This window comes from Nylanderia fulva, unplaced genomic scaffold, assembly GCF_048542155.1.
Source record: "Nylanderia fulva isolate GAGA-0341 unplaced genomic scaffold, ASM4854215v1 Scaffold12, whole genome shotgun sequence".
NCBI lineage: Eukaryota > Metazoa > Arthropoda > Insecta > Hymenoptera > Formicidae > Nylanderia > Nylanderia fulva.
In genome coordinates this window covers 2518121-2538811 of record NW_028189409.1, presented here as the reverse complement: position 1 = coordinate 2538811, position 20691 = coordinate 2518121, and the positions used below count along the sequence as shown (strand labels likewise).

Below are 20691 nucleotides of genomic sequence, written 5' to 3'. Positions count from 1 at the left end.
AATTTCGTTTTATAATATTCTAACGGACAGATAAATATAATGATCTGCCATTGTATTAAAATAAATTTTTATTACACATTATTTGTACCATAATATTTACAGATCTCTCAAAGTTGTATGTACATCAATTAACATTCTGATTCCTCATACATTTCATTAGAATCGAAATTTACATTACTTGTGAGATTACCATTATTCTTATTGCCCCAAATAGAGTATATTTGCCAGTATTTGAACATGATTAAAAAAATTATAAAATTATAAAAATAATATAACTTGATCGAATAGAGGAAGCTACTGATTGAGTTGGCATTACAAAGGAAATCACAAGTGCTAGCAGTCGGTCGAACGGAATTAGAGACACAAAATACGTAAGATTACATTTTACGAAATGCTGTAATCCGAGATATAAAAGCAAAGTCGAAATACTTAAGCATCTAGGATTTGAGCATAATTTACATTTACGTATACAGTTCCTTCATCAACCTGTCTACAGCGAGTATTTTAAATTGCAGATCGAAATATATATATATATATATATATATATATATATATATATATATATATATATGTTTATGATAATACCTTCTATATTATAAATATAAAATTCATTGTATAAATTTTCAAACTATAATATTTGAATAACTGACGCCTTTCTTGTTCATTTGTTCATCATAATAAATAGAAGAATGGGGAACATTTAAATTATCTTACGTGTTACGTTTCTGAGTTGACGTTAAATACAACCCCTCAGCTTACATGCAAAATTTAATGTAACGTTAGCGAGTCTTAATATTAACGTAATCGTACTGTCAAGATTCGCGTTTTAAAATAATCTTTAAATCATCTGGCAATACATGCGTAATGTCATTTATTCTTTCTCGTAATCTCTCCTTCACCGAATTATCGATTGGTACATCGTCGATGCAGCTTCTCTCCAATTTTTGGCGAATCCTAAGAATCATATCGACCACCTCCACTTCCTGCTTTCCCTGCACCCACGTTTTCAGGTCCTATCCACGCAAATATATCACATTAATCATATGAGAGCATTAGAGAGAGAATACAGGGGGAAAAATCAATATTTCAATACATACTGCTTGCGACAATTTTTCCAATTGTTTAACTTGTAACTGCTGACTCAACTCTGTATATCTAGTGTGGAACCATCCAGAGAAGTTAGGTGATCGAAAGAATCGTTTATAGAGACCTACCCAGTCTCCTTTAATTCCTGTAGTTAATTGGGGACCGGAGCTACTTAAGCTAGCTAGGAAGTCATCTGGATTGAACATTTGCGGTGTAGGAGTTGCCTAAAGTAGCAGAGCCTATATGAGAGAGATTCTATAAATTATTAAAAGAAAAATGTATTTACCTTGAAAGGTGATATGTTCTTTTGCAGCGGCATGAGGGTCGCGATGTACCTCTCGAGAGGGATCATAAAGCTCTCGGTCAGTTCTATCAGATGACGTTTCAAGAGCGCGGTTTGCACTTCACCAGGTCGTTTAGTCTGAATACCCCTGAACAGTTTCTTCAAAATGGTTTTATCCTTCTGAAGAAAGGGCTTGTACTGAGTATAAACGCCAGGCTTGGAATCCAATACCTTCAGATTCTCTGATCTCTTGATTTTGTATTTTTGATCTTCTGAAACATCGAATCTTGTAAAACAAATTGTCTAGGAATTTCCTGATCTTTCAGATATTTTAATTAAATATAAAACAAAATATTAAAGACACAACTTTTGAAAATTCCCGAGTTTCAGTAAAATTCTATGAAAATTCTCCGATTTTTCAAGGTAAAAAAATCCTCGACAATCTCTAGGTTTTCCAGAGAACATCCTGATCTTCTAACTTACCGCTGTTGCTGCCGTTGCTTGTCCGGATGATATGCGGCCAGTGTTGCAAAGTTTTGGCAAAAAACGGATTCGTTACACCGAGGATCACAGCTGGCGGCGTTGGAGAATCCGTGGTATACTCCTTAAACTCTGAATCATGAATAGTGAAGTATGGGCGATGATCGGCGCAGTATTTTAAGGGTGCGATCATTCTGAAAAAAATGTTTTTCAATTATACATCATAAGTACGTGATAAAAGTCTTCCTTGAATTTGTTTTATTGTACAGGGTGTCCCATAGGAAATTGCTGAAATTAATCAGCTGTCATTTTTTAATGCATGCAGTTATTGAGAAAACAAATGTTGGAAAGAGGAGAGTCTACAGTTTTTAATGGATATAAATAAAATGTTTGTATACCAGTTTATTTCAACAGTACCAGATTCAATAGTAACTATTAAAAGGATCGTCAATAATATTAAAAATGACATTTTAGAAAAAGTTTTTATGAGTTTTCGTAAAAGAACAGAATTTTGTACAAATTCAAATGGTGCGCACTTCAAAAATATTTATCATTAGTTTACATATGTGATTATTAGCACCTTTTTCATTACTTTTTTCAATTCAAATAAACTGGTATTACTGAAATTAATTGGGATACCCGTACTTACGCTATAAGCGCTTGAACCATCTCGGAGCACGTGGTGGGCGAGCTGGCCATCACGACGATTGGCTCGCTGAGGAGCACCAGTTCCCACAACAAGTGTACATAACTGACAACACTGGCTAAACTCCGAAACATATCGCCTTCATAGGCTGATGTCAGCATCAGTCTTCGTGTTGCGTGTACATTTGGCGCATGTTCCATGGCAGCTATCGAGGGAACAGTGGCTTTGCAATTTTGGTTTGGGATATATGTCTGAAACAAAGTTGAATGTATCCTATAATATAAGCAGAATTTATTTATATTTACATATTAGAGCTATTTTATACAATTTTAGCGTATCTTTTACCTGGAATAACACACCAATGAGGGGTAAATGAACTGTTTGATCTGGAACTGGAGGTGGCCACTGATCGATCTCACGTACCACAGCCTCCATGAGTGCAGTTCCGGCCTCGAAAAATTCCGGCGCGATTAAAGCACACAATTCACCAAACAAATTAACGAACGGCAGTTTCGTAATTATAACAACACTCTGAAAGTGCGATTGCGCAATTGATTACAAAATTCAGAATCACATTCTTGGTTTATTAGCACCATCAATGGCAAACCTTTTGAAAATATCCTCTTGGTAAAGACTTATCCTTCACTTGTCGAAAGTATACGTATCCCCAGTAATAATCTCTGTCGGTTTGTAGAAAAGAAGGTGCCTTCCTATCGTATTCCTGGAGCGCATTAGTTTTCTGCACTACTTTGCCACTTTGCCTTATCCTTACATGATACTGAGTGTCTCCCATGCATCCAGAATTAGAGTCGGGGAAGGCTAAATAACAGACATTGGATTTCTCTTGCTCCGATAATTTAATATGACTTGGATAAATTGCCTGTGTAAAAAAACAATGTTTTTATAGTATTTATAAAATGAGAAATACATTTTTGATTAAAGTAAAAGTAAGATAGTAGTATCGTACCTCTATAGCTTGACCTAATTCAAGATCAAAAGTAACAATACATATACAATGCACCCAATTGTTAAAACGTTCCCATTTTTCGAACTTCTTCATTTCCTTCTTAGCATTTATATTATTACCCAGCTCTTTACTTGTCGAACAAGAAGGAACTGACATTGTTTCTCTTTCTACTTATCTCGCTATCAATCTAATAACTAGATTTCATATTAGCATATATTATTCATTATTATACAATCGTGTAATTTTCCTCATGACATTTTTCCCAATTGACTATTAATTGTGACATGTTACGACAAAATGCACATAAAGATTCTAAATTTCTGAAAAAAATATAGACATTTAAATATAAATATTTTACTTAAATAAATTTTAAAAATCATAAATACAAATTCTTTTGTGAAATTAACTTACCACTATAAATGTATATATATCGCATATACATATATACATCAACTATAAATCTGTTCTAGGAAGCTGTTCGCGCTAACTTTGACTATCCTATTCGGACTATCGTTAGTCACGAAATTTTGTACCCTGTTCGATAATGCTCGAAAATATGGAATCTCTACGTATCCCTCCGTTCTCCGAAAATCGCAGACCCTTTTGCGTGCAAGGAACGGAGTAGCCACGCATAACGCCGTGTTCGCTCTTCATATGCGTACGATTATACAAATATACCTGGCTACATAGCACATGCGACTGTCAAAATCTCCATATGCTTTATTCTACCACCGGACAACGATCCGTCAAACGGCACGATGACAGCTGGCGCGGGCGGAACAGCTGATAGTTGACATTTGCGCGTGTTCGCCCTCGCTCCGTAGAAATTCTTCATAGTGCGTCTCGTGGATACCGATGAATTATAATTGTTAGGCGTCTGTATAACCTCCGAACATGCGCGAAGAATCCCCGCCTTTTACAATTGACTCGATTACGTCAGATTAAAAAAAATATCACTCAATCCTCTCTCTCTCACGTGAATAAATTAGCCTCATCGTCCGATTATTAGAGACTCTCTCGAACACTTTACGGTGTGTATATGTACGTTTTTCTTTATTTCCTCGTACGTGACTTTCACCGAGGAACTAGCCCAGGAGACATGGCGACATCCTCTTTACAGCTCGCCGCATTCTCAGAATCTCAGCTTTACCTTAATAAAGACACCGCGGAGACTTCTAGTGGCGGATCGTGAAATGAAAAATAATGATGGTTTTGGAGAACACACACAAAAGAAACAAAAATTTATTTTTCTAAGAATTTTCAAGAGATAATATATATAATAATAATAATTAAAATAATAATTAATATAATGATTAATGATAATTAATTATTATTTAATTTATTACAATAATAATTTAATATAGTAATTAGTAATTAATATAATAATAATTTTTATATTATTTATTAATTTATTATAATAATAATTTAATATAATAATTAATAATGATTAATATAATAATAATTAATTTATATTTAATTTATTATAATAATAATTTAATATAATAATATTTAAAATGTATCTAACTATATTAATTTACGCTCGAAATATCATTTAAAAAACAATCTATCATATTTAATTTGTAAAAATTAAGTAGCATTTTTTGATCTAATAAAAGAGGTTATATATATTTCTTACATGTGTCCTTTAATATGTTCGAAAATTCATCTGAGTTAACAGGAGAATATATTTTGCGAAGAGGTAAGTAGGTAGTAATACGGCAAAATACGTCTAAAATATGTCCGAAAATTTATTTGAGTTAACAGGATAACATATACTGCGAAGAGGTCGTTATTAGGAAAATATATTTGCGAAGAGGTCGCTATTAGGAGAATATATTTACGAAGAGCAATTTCGATTTCGAAAATGACGGTCGGTAAATTATCAACGTTGGTAAGTTACCATCACCGTCGGTAATTACCGACATTATTGTACCGACTTAACCTCTTTGAAAATATATTCTCCTAATAGCGACCTCTTTGCAAAACATATTCTCCTGTTAACTCAAATAATTTTTCGGACATATTTTAGACATTTTGCCGTACTACTACCTACTTACCTCTTTGCAAAACATATTCTCCTGTTAACTCAAATAATTTTTCGGACATATTTTAGACATTTTGCCGTACTACTACCTACTTACCTCTTTGCAAAACATATTCTCCTGTTAACTCAAATAATTTTTCGGACATATTTTAGACATTTTGCCGTACTACTACCTACTTACCTCTTTGCAAAATATATTTTCCTGTTAACTCAGATGAATTTTCGAACATATTAAAGGACACATGTAAGAAATATAACCTCTTTTATTAGATTAAAAAATGCTACTTAATTTTTACAAATTAAATACTTATGATACTTTTTAATGAAAAAGTTATAATCTTAAATTAAAAATTGTATGAATATTTATATATTTATCAATAAATTTTAAATTTTATAATTATATATAAAAATATATATATATATATATATGTATACATATATTGTAAATATAATTATAATTATATATAATTTAAAAACATATTTTAGACATCATAAAGAAATAAATGTCGCGCTTTATCATTAATCTTCTAATACATTATAAAAATATATGAAAAATAATTAAACAAATTTATATCTAATAATATAAAATTGAAATTTATAAATAATTTATAAATATTAAATTTAATTTAAGAAATTTATAATATTAAATTATTAAATTATTTATAATTAAGTTATAAAATTATTATTATAAGAATTATTTTAAAATTTATAAATATTATTTATTTATAAATTTTACATATTTGAAGATATAAGAATTTTTTATTTCTAAAATTCACGATTTGTTGAACATAGGCATAAAAAAATTTTTTCGTAAGGCTACAGCTGATGACGACACAGTCCTGACGTCAGCCTCGCGGCTGTCACGTCTCCTGGCGATCTCGACGGATCTTGGTCCGAGGCACGGGCCGCCCTCTCTATAGTTCCTACAGGAACTCTAGCCCTCTCTCGCAACTCGCGGATCAGAGCTACATGCCGTGTCCGGCCGCGGGTGGATCCTAAAATCATCGTCACGGCTGCGTTTCTCCTTCACAAACGACGTTAAACATGAGTCACGGCGTTCGTTCCTGCATTCGGAGGCACCGTCGAGCAGCAACGATCGTCCACAACAACAACTACACGGGTGTGTCTACTAACGAGCCGATCAAGTGTGTCAGTCGCTTCGGCCAGGGTCAAGTATGTCAACCCTCTCGTGGACGCTAGGTACCGGCGTGGATCCACGTCGAGGGACCGCCACGAGTATGTCAGCGGGAAATTCCCAGGATAAGATCATCGCCTGCAACGGCGGGGACGATGTTGTGCCGGTGATTACGCAGCCCACCACCAGGGGCGGCCTCAGGGTCTACAAGATCGTGGTGCTGGGCGACGGTGGGGTCGGCAAATCAGGTATGACTAATCACCAGGTACCAATAAATGACTAATTGAAGCATTTTATTAGACCAGATTCTGTAACGATGGTGGTTTTTCAGCTGTCACTCTGCAGTTTGTCAGTCACAGGTTCCTCAACTATCATGATCCCACTATAGGTGAGTTATTTTTGCCGAGAGAATTCATCAAATTTCAATTCTCAAGTACAAATGTATATAGGATGGAATAAAAAGGATGCGTTTCTGTTTGTACTTGAAGATTGAGGTGGATGCGAGAAGGAAATAATTTTTTTCTCTGATTTGTATAGAGGACTCATATCAGAAACAGGCTGTTATCGACGGCGAGGCGGCTCTCCTGGATATCCTGGACACAGCTGGACAGGTTCGAGATTCTTATGTATGTTAACGATGGCCAAGATCAGCATGCGATTCATTAATACGTTTTCTTCCGTGCGTTCTCAGTTTAATGTTATTACTATTGGGAATGATTCTTTTTTTTTTGTTGCATTGTGCATAGGTGGAATTTACGGCAATGCGCGAACAATACATGAGATGCGGCGAAGGTTTCATGATATGTTACTCGGTGACGGATAGACATAGCTTCCAGGAGACAATGGAGTATAGGAAATTGATATCGCGTGTCCGCGCAAACGAGGACATTCCTCTAGTACTAGTCGGCAATAAGTGTGATCTACAACAACAGCGGAAGGTATATATTGGATGTATTCTCTCTGTCTGTGACAATTGACGTAATAGGATGCTAAGCATAAAATCAATAGGTACTCCAAATTAAATCTAATAATCAAGTTTTATTAGAGAAGATTCGTATATATAATATTCGCAAGAATTTTTATATTACAATTTATAAATATAATTATATATTTTATTTTATAAATAATTATATTTAATATATTAATATATTTCAGTTAGTATATATTTAAGTTAATATATTAATATATTTAATAATCAAGTTTTATTAGAGAAAATTCGTATGGTATAATATTCACAAGAATTAATATTTACACTACTTTCAATTCGAATCTGAATCGAGCATCGAATCTTTTAATGAGAAATTGTATATTATAATTTATAAATATAATTTTATATTTTTTGTGACAAATATTTTATTTTATAAATAAGTTAAATAAGTTAAGTTGTATACATACATATGCATAGATGTGCAGAAAGTATAAATAGATTTTTTTCTTAGAGTTTTAGTACTATTTGTAAAAGACTTGATTTCTTACTAGAAAATACTTATAAATGCTATTTCGAGTTATCTTGAAGAATTTACAATACTATTACAGATTCGATTAATTCGCAAATGCATATGTATGAAATATTATTTCTTATAAGTATTGTTCAAATCCTAGAAAATGTAACTTAAAATGATTTAATATATATTATATATACTATTAATTTAATTATATTATATATATATATATATATATATATATATTTATTTATTTATTTATATACATAATTATATTTAATATATTAATATATTAAATTTGACTCGGATTTTTAAGTACACATGTTGAACTTCTATCTCTAACAACGAAACGACGATCTCTTTTACATATATATATGAACTCATAGACATTATATATTTCAGGTGACCACGGAGGAAGGCAAGGCACTTGCGGAGGAGCTCGGCTGTCCGTTTTACGAAACATCCGCCGCGCTTCGACAATTCGTGGACGACGCCTTTTTCTCTCTGGTTAGGCAGATACGCGCCAAAGAGAGATCCCGCAACTTGCATCGCAAGCGCAGCCGTTGGTGGCGAATCCGCTCGATATTCGCTTTCATCTTTCGACGGAAGCAGAGGCACGCTTTGCATTATTCACCCTAAACACAAACCAGCAAAGTTTCGATAACAAGATCTATTAGTGAGACTGTTGAACCAATAGACGATATAGACCAAAATAGTAAAATGACGAGAGTAAGCGCCGATCACAACGAAAAGTAGATATTACAGATTTTTTTTTTCACATACCATATATATGTATACATATATATGGATTCCCTCGTTTATAGAGACTGACAATTCGTTAACATCTCACTGCCTTATATCGTTGACCCCTTCCTAATACAGCAGAGTAATGAAATTGCAAAACGGAGAACAGAGAGAGACTGGAATAATGCATACTTGTATTTATTTTAGATCTGCGATCTCTGATTAATCCATTATTCACGCCCACATAATGCTCAATACGAGAGAAACATGAAACAATATTAATTGTTAACTTTCCGCAGACTTACTTCCAGTTTTCTAAGATTTCTTCCACAATTTTAATTCAATTAAATTGATAATTCAAATTTATTCTCACGAAGATTAAGTGGCGATAAATAAAGATAAACGCGGAGCCTAAAGCGAAACATTCAATTAATTTTGGAAACAACGTCTTCAGCGAATCATTTTTTGGTAGTTGATGTTTAGATTCTAGTTTACCATTAAAGTAGCTGATCATGTGACCAAAGAGAAATATATAAAGCGTATATACGTTAAGAAGATTCTTAGCAATACAAAAGAAGGAGGAAACAAGATATTATATAAGAGTTTTACAATGCAGATTGTTGCAGTTTTAATTATTAACATAAAAGAATATAAGGAAATTAAATTTTTTATTTATTCTAATTTAATTCACTGTAAATATACAAGAAATATGTAATATGATTTTAATAGTTAGAGAATACACTGCTACAAATTATATATAATATATGAAAGCTATATAAAAGTTGCAATCAGTTGCAAAGTTTAGAACTGTTATGTATTATGCGAATGACACGTATGATCTCTTTAAGATATCTCAAAGGGACATTTCTCAATTAAAATACATGCGAATGTGCGTCTGTCGTAGATATAAATAAATTAAAAAAAAGAAAACTGGCAATACATGCAAATATATTAATTTTGCAGATTGTGGAGAAGTTGGAAGAAAAAGTATCATGTAGACATTAAAATAATTAGAACTCGTATCTGCGGTATAAATATTATAGAAAAACAAAAAAGCATTTGAGAATGCAATTTAACCTTTATATTAACAATCACAAATATGCAACTCTTTAAATATTATGTAATTATGCTTCATATATTTTAAAAGAATATAGACAAGTCACTAATTATTCCTTAATTTGCTATTTAGTCATGAACAGAGCTTCGCGCTAATACATATAAATACAAAAGAAACAAGAAATCATAGACATAAGCCCACACATAATAATTATCTAGTCGTTACTTAATTTTTCCTAGTCACATTTTGCATTTTGTTGTAATAATATACTTTCTTTAACTTATATATTAATTTAATCATGAAAAAAACGTTGACTAAAATTACATTTACATTTTTACATAATAATTCTCAAATGCTGAATGTATTATAATATTTATTTATGATCCATATTGTGATTATATACATGTGTTATATATTAAATTATATACAACACACACACATATATATATTTTATATATATATATGTATGTATTGTTAAATAAATGTTATATAACATTTATTTTATAATATTCATATATATAATTCTCAATATTTTCAATACTGATTATTAACAAGTTCTGATATAATTTGTTTCATAATACACAGTGAGAGAGTGTAGCTATTTGTAGCAGCAAATACGAAGGTATTACTGGCAGCATTGACAATGATATATATAATTAATATAGCGTAATTGTATTTTTAGATTAAAATAAAATATATGAATAAATGTAATAATTGTATGTGTTTAGAGAAAAACTGATATAATATGTGAAAAAGTATTATAATTGTCTAACGATTAGAAATATTACTGAAAACCCGAAAGAGTAGCTATGTTAGAGAAAAGTAAAATCGCCATAAAGAGAAAGTAGCGCACACATGAAGAATTTAGATAATATTGTTGTTTTATATATATCGTCCGATTCGTTTTATTTATCAGATAGAAATTAAATAGAGATTAAGCATAATATGTGACGCAGATTATGGATCTAATACGTGATAATAAGCATATTGTGTGACTGTAATGCAAAATGTAGGAAAAACACAAAGATATATATTATATATATAAAGAACAATAACATATTTAATTTACGAGGACAATATGATAATCAACGATCATTTTTTGAAAATTATTACATTTTATTTAACTTAATCATATATGCATATATATATATAATTATTATATATATATTTATAATTTCAAAAAGATTAAAATTAATAGTATGTATAGAATATTAAGAACAAATGGACCACACATGGGTTGACGCATGTAATTTTTTACTTAATATACATATAAATAGTAAGCTCGATATATATCATACTTATCGCTGTATTTCGAGCAATGTATCGCACAATGTAGCACAAGTCAACATCACACATATGTAAATTTTAGCGATCTTGCGATATCCAGATGTTATGAAAAAAATGTTTACGTAAGCTAAATATATTTTCAATATACACAGGGTCTAATACGAAACTTGTATATTTCACACATTATGGATACAAAATCATTTTACGATAAAATATAATCTTTCATGAATATGCGAAGACATAAGACTTTGGAATAATCAACTGATGCAATATAATGCCTAATTAATCACAAATATTACAAATTGAATTGTTACTTACCTTTATTAACCGCAAGTGTAAAAATACTTTGTGTATATCAAAATTTGTCTTTTTTTTATAAGACTATAATAAAAATTGGCAAAGAAAGATAAAAACGAGGATATTTATTTAATAAAAAACTTCTTAAAATGTTATATTTATATATATATATATATATATATATATATATATATATATAAAACATTCACAATTTATTACATATTACACTTTTTCAAGTGGCACATAACATGGCTTATTAAAAAATCATTGAAGATATTTTTTCTTATCAAATATTAGTAATGCTTTTGCATTCCTTTTTAGATCTTTACATGATCCCAATCAATCCGTTTATTGCACAAAAATTCCACATGGTTGCAAATATATATGCATATCAAAAAGCAATAAAACTTATGTCTTTTGGCACATACATACATACACTTACTTTGTAGTTCTTTTTATCCTCACAATAATGTAAACAACTAGAAATATTTTAAAAATAATAACATGTGCATAAAAAAATACTTGTATCACAAACAATTAAGTATGATACAATGAAATGAGAGCGAAATACACTTGATAGTAAAAAGATCATCATAATCAGATCAGAAATATTGTATTTAAGATATCCTATATTTCCCTAATTATATTTTAACCTAGCTCCATTAGCAAAAAATTGCTAAAGTTATTTTCTTCTAAAATATATATTGCGTGATATATAGTTTTATAATTAATATCCAGGTTTCTTTGATGTACCCTGTGCTTTTTCCTCCTCCCCATAATTGTTTGGAAGTAGCATAGTCTCTTCTGTGCTTTGAATGTCATCTCCATTGTTATCTATATAAATAATAAAAAAATAAAAAAAAATTTATTGCTGATTGCAGTTTGCGTCCTCTCTTCTCATTTCAAGTTCAATTTTTTACACTAAGAATAATAATAATACATAAATATAAATAAACAAATATATATATATATATATTAATAAAAAAAATTATATATATATATATATATATATATATATATATATATAATAATTTTTATTTTATCTTATTAATTATACAACATATGTATATATGAATAAGAGATTTTATAAAAAGCGCTAAGAATAAGTCGAATTCTTCTCTTTGTGTAGAACGTCATGATTATTTACTGCACTTCAGCAAAAGTAGAAGTGTTAAATGCGTGTATGTAAAGTTTTAATTACCACGTGCACGATTCTCGGGATCTTCCAAATCGTCGGCAACTGCAATATCCTGCTCTGCGGCATCGTTCGAGGTGCCATTGACTTGTTTCGATTCCGTTTCAACTGAAAGCCACGTAAGCTAAATTACTATTACTAAAATAAAGAAGATTTCGTACGTATTTCTGAAAACGTTTTTTAATTATGACGTTATTACAGAATGATAACTCTAAATAAGAGTTATCACACACACACACACACACACACACACACACGCACACACACATATATATATATTAGACACATTAGTAATTAATAATGCAACTTCTCCAACACCAGTATATTTCATGCACATTAATAGAAAATATGTTAGTTTTCTAATGTCAATGTTTTTAATAATAATCACTATTATATGTATGTATGATTACATACAATCCTTTTATATGTGATATAAAAAGAAGAAGCGTTTTAAATGTGAAAGTATTATATGTATATTTAATATTATTGGTAAATGTGTTTAACATTTTTTGAAGAGTTGAATTATAGTTTATCATATCGTTTTTTATTGTTCAACATATTTTTTACAAATACAAATCGAAATTTGCGCGCGTAGTTTACATTTTAATGCTTTGTGTCGTTTGTATAAGGTTTTATTATAAATATAATATAATACTGTAACAAGCTGCACAAGTAAATCGCAGAATTACTAGTAAATCTTATAACCGTCTGTTTATAACTTAGCTAAAAATCATTCAACAATCCTGGATATGCTGTATCACAAAATATCCAATATATAAAAAGATTTACTTTTATAATGTACAATTTAATATATCCTTGTTCTCTTCTTATAAAATTATTTTAAAAAGAAAAAGCATATTAAATTATTTAATACTAAAATGATAAAAAATACAATCTCGTAGAAAAATAAATTTCTTAATAGCACTTGCATGGCACTTGTTAATTTTGAAATTATTCCTGCTTGAATTGAATTATATATAGCACACAGATAAATGAGAAAAAGTTGATTTTGTGTAATATGAAAAAGCTAACTAATTGTATAGCATTTCTATTGCATAAAGACGGACAATCTCGTGTTACAATTACAGAATACATCTGCCTAATGTGAAAATTTTGGTTGAAGATTAGAGAAATAATATTTTGCGTGTCGTTACGGAGAATGGAAACGAAACAGAACCGAATACCGCATCACCACAAGTTAAAAGCAGCGGATACAGAGATTTGTCCTTAATAGAAGAGGTTTCACTTACAAGTGTGTATCGAAAAAAAAAGTGATTTATATACAAATATCTACTGCGAGTCTCTCTTTATAATCTCATTTCATGTCTGTGGCAGCATTCTCTCGCCTCGCGGACGGAGAAAGGTATCACTACCTTTCTTCAACATAGTCACTGAGAAACGAGGAGTTTGGCGCACAGCACCGGGTGGGTCTGACGGTAGGATCAGAATTCCGTGGAACTTCAAACCCCGCTGACCAGCTACGGATACTCTTACAGCAGACTCCGGTATCAGACGCAAGTGAGGCTTGTTAACGACCACTGTCGTTGCTAGATCAGCAAATCCCGACAATAATCTTATAATATTGAGCCAGTGTAGTGCAAATAAATTGGGAACGATTGGCTTGTGTTCGCGTTAATTCCTGCGTCAGTCCAATCGTAGAACTAATATGAAAGTATCAACGAGAATTCGAAAAAAAAGACTGAAGAGCATTTTTTCTCGCTGTTGAAGCAGGATGCAATTAGCGATCTAAGTTAGCAAACACCTCAATTCGTATAATTAATACTACTAATGCAATGCAAATAGTATTTCTTGTACTGTGTATAAATTGCTCAAAGTTAAGAAAATTTTTACTATTATTAAATTGAGATATTGTAATAGAGAAAATATATAAATTTACAGGAACAAACAAAATTTATCATGTAATAATAATAAACTTACGTGGCTGGAGATTCGGAGTCTCTTTCTTCTCAGGAGGCGAGTTACAACTGAGTTTGAACTGATCTACCTCCCCCTTTAGCTGTAAAAAATAAATTATATAAATATTTCTCAATATTTGTCTTACAAGAAAGTTCATATTTGGCTCTCCATTATTAAGAAAAAAAAACTCGTACTCTGTCTACTTCATCTTGAAGTTTTTTATTCTCATCCCGCTTCACGTCTAATTGAGTATTAATTGTGTCCTTTTCTAATCTTAATGTTTCCAGAGTCGCAGTTTTAGTGGCATCCAGTTTGTTTAAAGAGTCCAGTTCACTTTTACACACAGTAACAGAGTCCTCGAGCTCCTCATTCTTCTTCTTGAGATCCATTTGCTGTTCCAAGCGAACGTGCAACGTAGCCAACTCATCTTCCGTATGCTTGTACCTTTGTTCCAAGTTACCACGCAAGGTTACACACTGATCTCTCTCTTCAGCACTGAAAGAGAAAAATCAATTTCTATGTTAGACTACAAGAATGGCACACAATCTTGATAAATAGGTATAAAAATAACCGAAGAAACAATTGAGGCAAACATAACGTCATGCAGATGTACTGTGCAAGTAAGCCACAAGAAAAGATGGTTGCAAAAAGGAAATCCATATATATTGCTGTTTATAACATAAATTATATAATTAATATATAATCACAAATTCTCACATACATAAAATATATTTAAAAAATTGAAGTTTTCGACAATCTATGACTAGTTTCATTATCACAGCTATCTTCATTCTACACATTTCATTTTGTATAACGCAGTAACATGAAGCTTTGACGATACAATTTAATCACACAATTAAAACTTATATCAATGATTATCATTCTTGTCACAGTGACAATGTATAATAATCCAAAAGCAAATGCAACTGTCAACCTTGTCATCGAACTGTCAAACTGTCAGCTCTCACCTGATCTTGAGCTGCTCGTTCAGATCGTCGATCTGCCTGACGAGCTCCAGGTTCTCGGACGAAAGGGTCCACCAGTTGCAGATGAGCATGAGGCACGCCAGTAGCAATCCTCCGACCAGAAGAGGCGGGCATCTGCCGCCGCCGACCCTCATCCCGTCGATTCCCATCACTAGATTCCGTCTTTCGGTCTCGTCCAGCCAACTGTCGCGCTCATATATGGAACATATGTCGCGTCCGGGCAAATCCGCGGCTAATATACAAATGGAATAGCTTCTCTACGTGTCACCTCGCTCTCTCGTGTCGTGTTCTCTGAGGAAACACGAGCCGCACGTAACCCCACTCTCTCCGAGACTGGAGCCTCGCACTCGGGCAAACGTCAGGTAGACGTCGTCGGCGTTTGGTGTTTGTGACGCGGCTTCTCTCTCTCTCAGGGAATCCACCGCGCGACAGCCATCTGAAAATCACTGTTTCTTGTAAATTAGGGGCGTACTTTGATATCACGTCGCGGATGCCGGCGACGATATGATATGGCGGGTTTTGATTCTGATAGACGTGTATATATGTATATACTGACATTTGACATTACGCGCCAAAATACTTTTTAATTAAAAATGATAAATTGATAGATTGTCGGAAATTTGATTCTCTTCTGTCTTCTCTGACAAATATATTTTTATTATACAATATATATACATATATAATATATATAATATAAATAAAATATATAATTTTCCTAAAGAGAGATAAATATTTTAATCATGCATATAATTTAAAAAAAATTTATATATATATATATATATATATATATATATATATATTATAGAATATAAATAAAATGATGCATTATTAATTGAATGACATAATTCTTCGTCATGTCATTATTTTTTAATTTTTAATATTAAATATATCTAAAATAATAAAACCTGATTTTTCATTTTGAATTTTTTTTTCAATTTTTTTGTCGAAATTATTTTTTCATTTGTTTATAAGAAATATATTATTTATTAGAAATATAAATGTTGCGAGATTGTGACAATTAACGATCAATTTTTTCTTATTCTTAATTAATTTTTCTCTTTAAATTTATTTTGTATATTTTTCTGAGCAAATTAAAATGCATGACTTTTAAAATACTCCGACTTGCATAATATGTATAGCTATAATTTTTGAGATCTCCACGATAATAAAAAATGACTAAATTGACGCTTATTTTTACTTATCTATTTATGTCATCGTTATTTCTGTTTGACAAATAAGTACTCATTATATCATACTTACACATAATAACAAAAGTCGCAACATGCAAAACATTTACGCATTCCTAATTTAATCTCCATAATAATAAAAACAAGATAAAATAAAATTGCACATATAACTTCATAATTTTTACAGAACACATGCGACTCTTATGCTAAATGAATAAGGAACAAATTTTCATTGCGTGATATTTTAAATCAATTAAAAATCTATGTAGATTAAAAATATTCTTGAATTATTAATCAATTTTTTATGACTATATACATTTCTAATTGACAATAAAGGATAAGAGTGATTAATTTCTAAGTCTTTGATGGAAAGATATATGGATTTACAGTTTTTAATTTGCATCAATTATATCCTCTTTTATTCCCTTTTATTTGTGAATATGCATAAAAAGTAGTCACTTTTTTCTTTACAACTCTGTTTGGAATAATCAATTTAATTTAGCATTATTTGCAATTTAAATTGTCTGAAAGTAATTTTATGCTAATGTATATATAGAACAGAGAGCAATAAAAATAATTTGACTCGTAAAAGAAGCATATTATAATATAATTAATGCATAGAAAATTTCAAAAATAGGAGATCAATTTTCTCCTTATCATAATCTTATCTTTATAAATAGTCATACTTGTATATTTTAATGCATATTAAAAATATTGTTTCCTTAGAATTAATCTTATTTTTATTTGTGTAAGATTGTCTCAGAAATGTCAAAAAGAGAAAAGTTTTTAATTCCCGCCTTAAAAATTACAAACTATCTATATCTAATCATTGAAATTATAATATTATATTATATAATATAAAAAACATCTTTATACAAAACTTACATTTATTTTCTCTCTCTCTCTCTCTCTCTCTCTCTCTCTTTCTCTTTCTCTTTCTGTATATTTCTTCTTTATTATAATATGTATTTAATACATCTGTTTTATTTCAGAAAAGTTACATGACCAATTAAAATTAAAATAAAAAAAATGTATGTAAAATGCAGCCAATTTCGTGGATAAAAACTAATGTAATTATTGTTTTACCGCACTTACGACGTACAATTAATTAACGCCGAATTCGAATTATCTAGGATAGATCGTTTGTTAATTTCTTCGTTGCGATTCTGTTCGCGACCACGATGAGACTGACGGACTTTATAAAATGCATTTTCCACTTACGCGATGCATCATCACCTGCTGCGATCAAAAGACCCTGACGCTTATCTGCAATAATAATAGGATTCGTTTATTACCCAATTATTTATACAATATTTTTTTTCGTATCGAGTCTTATAGAGCTTATCAATTTATCTTGCGATTTTTTATATTAATAATTATTTATAATGATTTTTTTTAAATTATAAATATTATTAAATAATTGTAATATTATTTAACAAAATAATAATATAGAAATATAATAATAGAAAATACGTAAGTCATATGTTATTTTTTTAGAGAACAAAGAGAGATAATATTCAACTCATTCAGCAATGCGTTTTGTATTTCAATATGCTTTGCAATGCATCAGAGTTGCGTAAAAACCTATTTCGAAAGCCAGCAATATTAACTGCGCTTTTGTCTCTATTATTTCTTTCCCACATACTTTTTATCCTTGTTTATGTTTGAACATGAATGAAATATATCGTAATAGCTCTCTATGCGGCGTGTCTTATTTTTCTTTGGCATTTTGTGTGTCAGACGATTATTAAATCGTTGAAGAATTAGTCTTCACAACCTGTATTTCTCGAGTTATTATACTGATATTTCTTAGAAACGTGAGTTGGATCCAACTTCTACTTATTTACATATAGGGAATAAATCGAGTTAAATAAAAATAATAATAATAAATATAACGAAAGTAAGGGACAAAAGTTTTAAAGACAAATTTAATTTAATTTTACCTGCAATTTTGAAATTGCATCGAATATATATTATTATTGTAGATAAATCTTTATTTGGATTTTTTGACGAATTTGCCATCAAATTCGATTAATTTTTTTTTTTAATCAATTTATGATAAGAGATCTAAAAAATGCATGTACTATATTTTATAATCATTTCAGCACTATATATGCGATTATATTAATTAAAATAAAATACATATATCTCATCGAGTCTGTGATTTTTTATGTTAATTTTATAAACGCATATCCGTGTATTACCTAATGAGCTATTCAAAGAATTTATTTACAGAGTGATTCCGTTAATCTCTAAAAGCAATCATCATTGCAGTAATTTTCTATGCCTTCTTCTCACTTTCAACTCGCCGCTTATTTAATCTCGAATATGCATCGTTAAATCCTCCAGTAATTCCTCTCACTCGCGTATCATCCTGACATAATGCAGATAATTTATTACAAAATGTATAATAGTTACAGTAGTAATTTTATGCTCGTCATTATATATTGTGAAACTTTATTCTTGTATGCATATTTATTATAAATTTATTACCGCAGAGAGAGAAAGAGAATAATATATTATAATTTTGTTATGTCAACGACATATGCACGTATTCTTATCAAAAAATATAAATCCGCTTATGCATGCAGATTTTATATATGCAATGCAATTAATATATATCCATTTAGCATATATATTAATTATATTCACTGTTATTAAAATATCCACACACATTGCAATTTTTTAAACTTCTACATCACCTAACCTTAATTAATTGTTAATTTAGATTATGTCATTTCGATTCGTACTTGACGAATAATGCATATATATTATGCAAAAAATGCACTTCGAGATCTGTCATCGCTATATATACAATAATTATATATATTCTAATTGTAAAAGTTAATAACTCACACATATTAATTCTTTTTCAGATTTTCCCATCACGATTAGTCGGCCACTTTACAAGCATCTCGTAGTAAATACACCTCTTTGCAATATATGTTTTCCTAATCCATACTTCGCGAAATGTGTTTATTATCCGTGTCGCTGGGAATCTGACAAGTTAACAGGAAAACATGTGTCGCGAAGAGGTATGTATTAGGAGACTATATTGTGCGAAGAGGTGATCAAAAAGCCAGGCGATTTTAGAGCTTATCGAAGGATAAATTATAGCTGGAAAACTATATTACCGACTAAAGTTTGCCAAAAATAAAAAGAATATTATCGACAGTCGGTAGTAATGCAGTCTAGGCGCGCAATTATTGAGTTTTTCAAAATCTCCTCGCACAATATGGTCTCCTAATACATACCTCTTTGCGACATATGTTTTCCTATTAACTTAGGTCGGTCGGTGGCGCCAAGAATTTGCCAAGTATGGATTAGAAAAACACATATTGCAAAGAGGTTTTAATTTCAGGCGTTTTAATTTACGAGCATATATTGCGAATTGTTTGTAATAAATGGACGATTAATCAAAATATGGAAATTATTTTCTATCACAATTATTAATTTTTATAATTAATGCGTAATTATGCAATACGTATTGTATATCATGATAGACCTCGAAACGCATTTTTCATGTAACATATTCTAAGAGAATCAAAGTAATATAAATCTAAATATTATTTTTTTTAGTCACAAATATATTTTCAACGCTTCATCGCGTTCATCAAAAAACTTTTCAGTAATCTAAATAAATCGGGTTGAGCATGCAATAATACATTAACTGTAAAAGTTATTAATTTATTAATAGGATAAATTTGTCAAGATTGCATAAATAATGTATTTTTTGCATAATTCATTTAATAAAGTAAGAATCGAAGTGACATAAATTTCGTAACAATCTATCAGAATAATAATTAGTTCTTTACTCTTTTAATTAGTCACAAATCTATATATAATCAAATATAAAAATATATATTATTATATATAAAATGTCGATTTATGTTTTTCTCTTGTACAATTTCTGTCTGTATGTATAGGAATATTATAAG

The 20691-nt window shown here is 30.3% G+C and overlaps 3 protein-coding genes across 12 annotated transcripts; 1 reads left to right on the top strand and 2 right to left on the bottom strand.

Moving 5' to 3' along the window:
* Positions 1-50: 50 nt before the first annotated feature.
* LOC114927921 (protein DENND6A) lies at positions 51-4639 on the bottom strand. 2 transcript variants are annotated; one of them, XM_029298998.2, is made up of 9 exons: positions 3874-4639; positions 3463-3782; positions 3103-3375; positions 2841-3026; positions 2499-2746; positions 1853-2043; positions 1373-1638; positions 1098-1310; positions 51-1013 (listed from the first exon to the last, which is right to left on the bottom strand). In XM_029298998.2, the coding sequence occupies exons 2-9, from the start codon at positions 3616-3618 to the stop codon at positions 813-815; spliced, it is 1734 nt and encodes a 577-aa protein (XP_029154831.1). In that variant the 5' UTR covers positions 3619-3782; positions 3874-4639; the 3' UTR covers positions 51-812. The 2 variants fall into 2 exon arrangements, with proteins under 2 accessions (XP_029154831.1, XP_029154830.1); XM_029298997.2 differs by having other exon boundaries at positions 1373-1641; positions 3874-4638.
* Positions 4640-6310: 1671 nt separating this feature from the next.
* Ric (Ras-related protein interacting with calmodulin) lies at positions 6311-11653 on the top strand. 2 transcript variants are annotated; one of them, XM_029298962.2, is made up of 5 exons: positions 6311-6889; positions 6973-7029; positions 7179-7252; positions 7388-7579; positions 8486-11653. In XM_029298962.2, the coding sequence occupies exons 1-5, from the start codon at positions 6682-6684 to the stop codon at positions 8720-8722; spliced, it is 768 nt and encodes a 255-aa protein (XP_029154795.1). In that variant the 5' UTR covers positions 6311-6681; the 3' UTR covers positions 8723-11653. The 2 variants fall into 2 exon arrangements, with proteins under 2 accessions (XP_029154795.1, XP_029154794.1); XM_029298961.2 differs by having other exon boundaries at positions 7179-7267.
* LOC114927919 (uncharacterized) lies at positions 11579-19802 on the bottom strand. Of its 8 annotated transcripts, none has more exons than XM_029298991.2 (8): positions 19610-19802; positions 17975-18019; positions 15549-16012; positions 14775-15075; positions 14602-14680; positions 14037-14210; positions 12670-12771; positions 11579-12302 (listed from the first exon to the last, which is right to left on the bottom strand). In XM_029298991.2, the coding sequence occupies exons 3-8, from the start codon at positions 15713-15715 to the stop codon at positions 12196-12198; spliced, it is 930 nt and encodes a 309-aa protein (XP_029154824.2). In that variant the 5' UTR covers positions 15716-16012; positions 17975-18019; positions 19610-19802; the 3' UTR covers positions 11579-12195. The 8 variants fall into 8 exon arrangements, with proteins under 8 accessions (XP_029154824.2, XP_029154825.2, XP_085346427.1 ...); XM_029298992.2 differs by having other exon boundaries at positions 15549-16002; XM_085490301.1 differs by lacking the exon at positions 17975-18019 and having other exon boundaries at positions 15549-16002.
* Between the last annotated feature and the right edge of the window lie 889 nt (positions 19803-20691).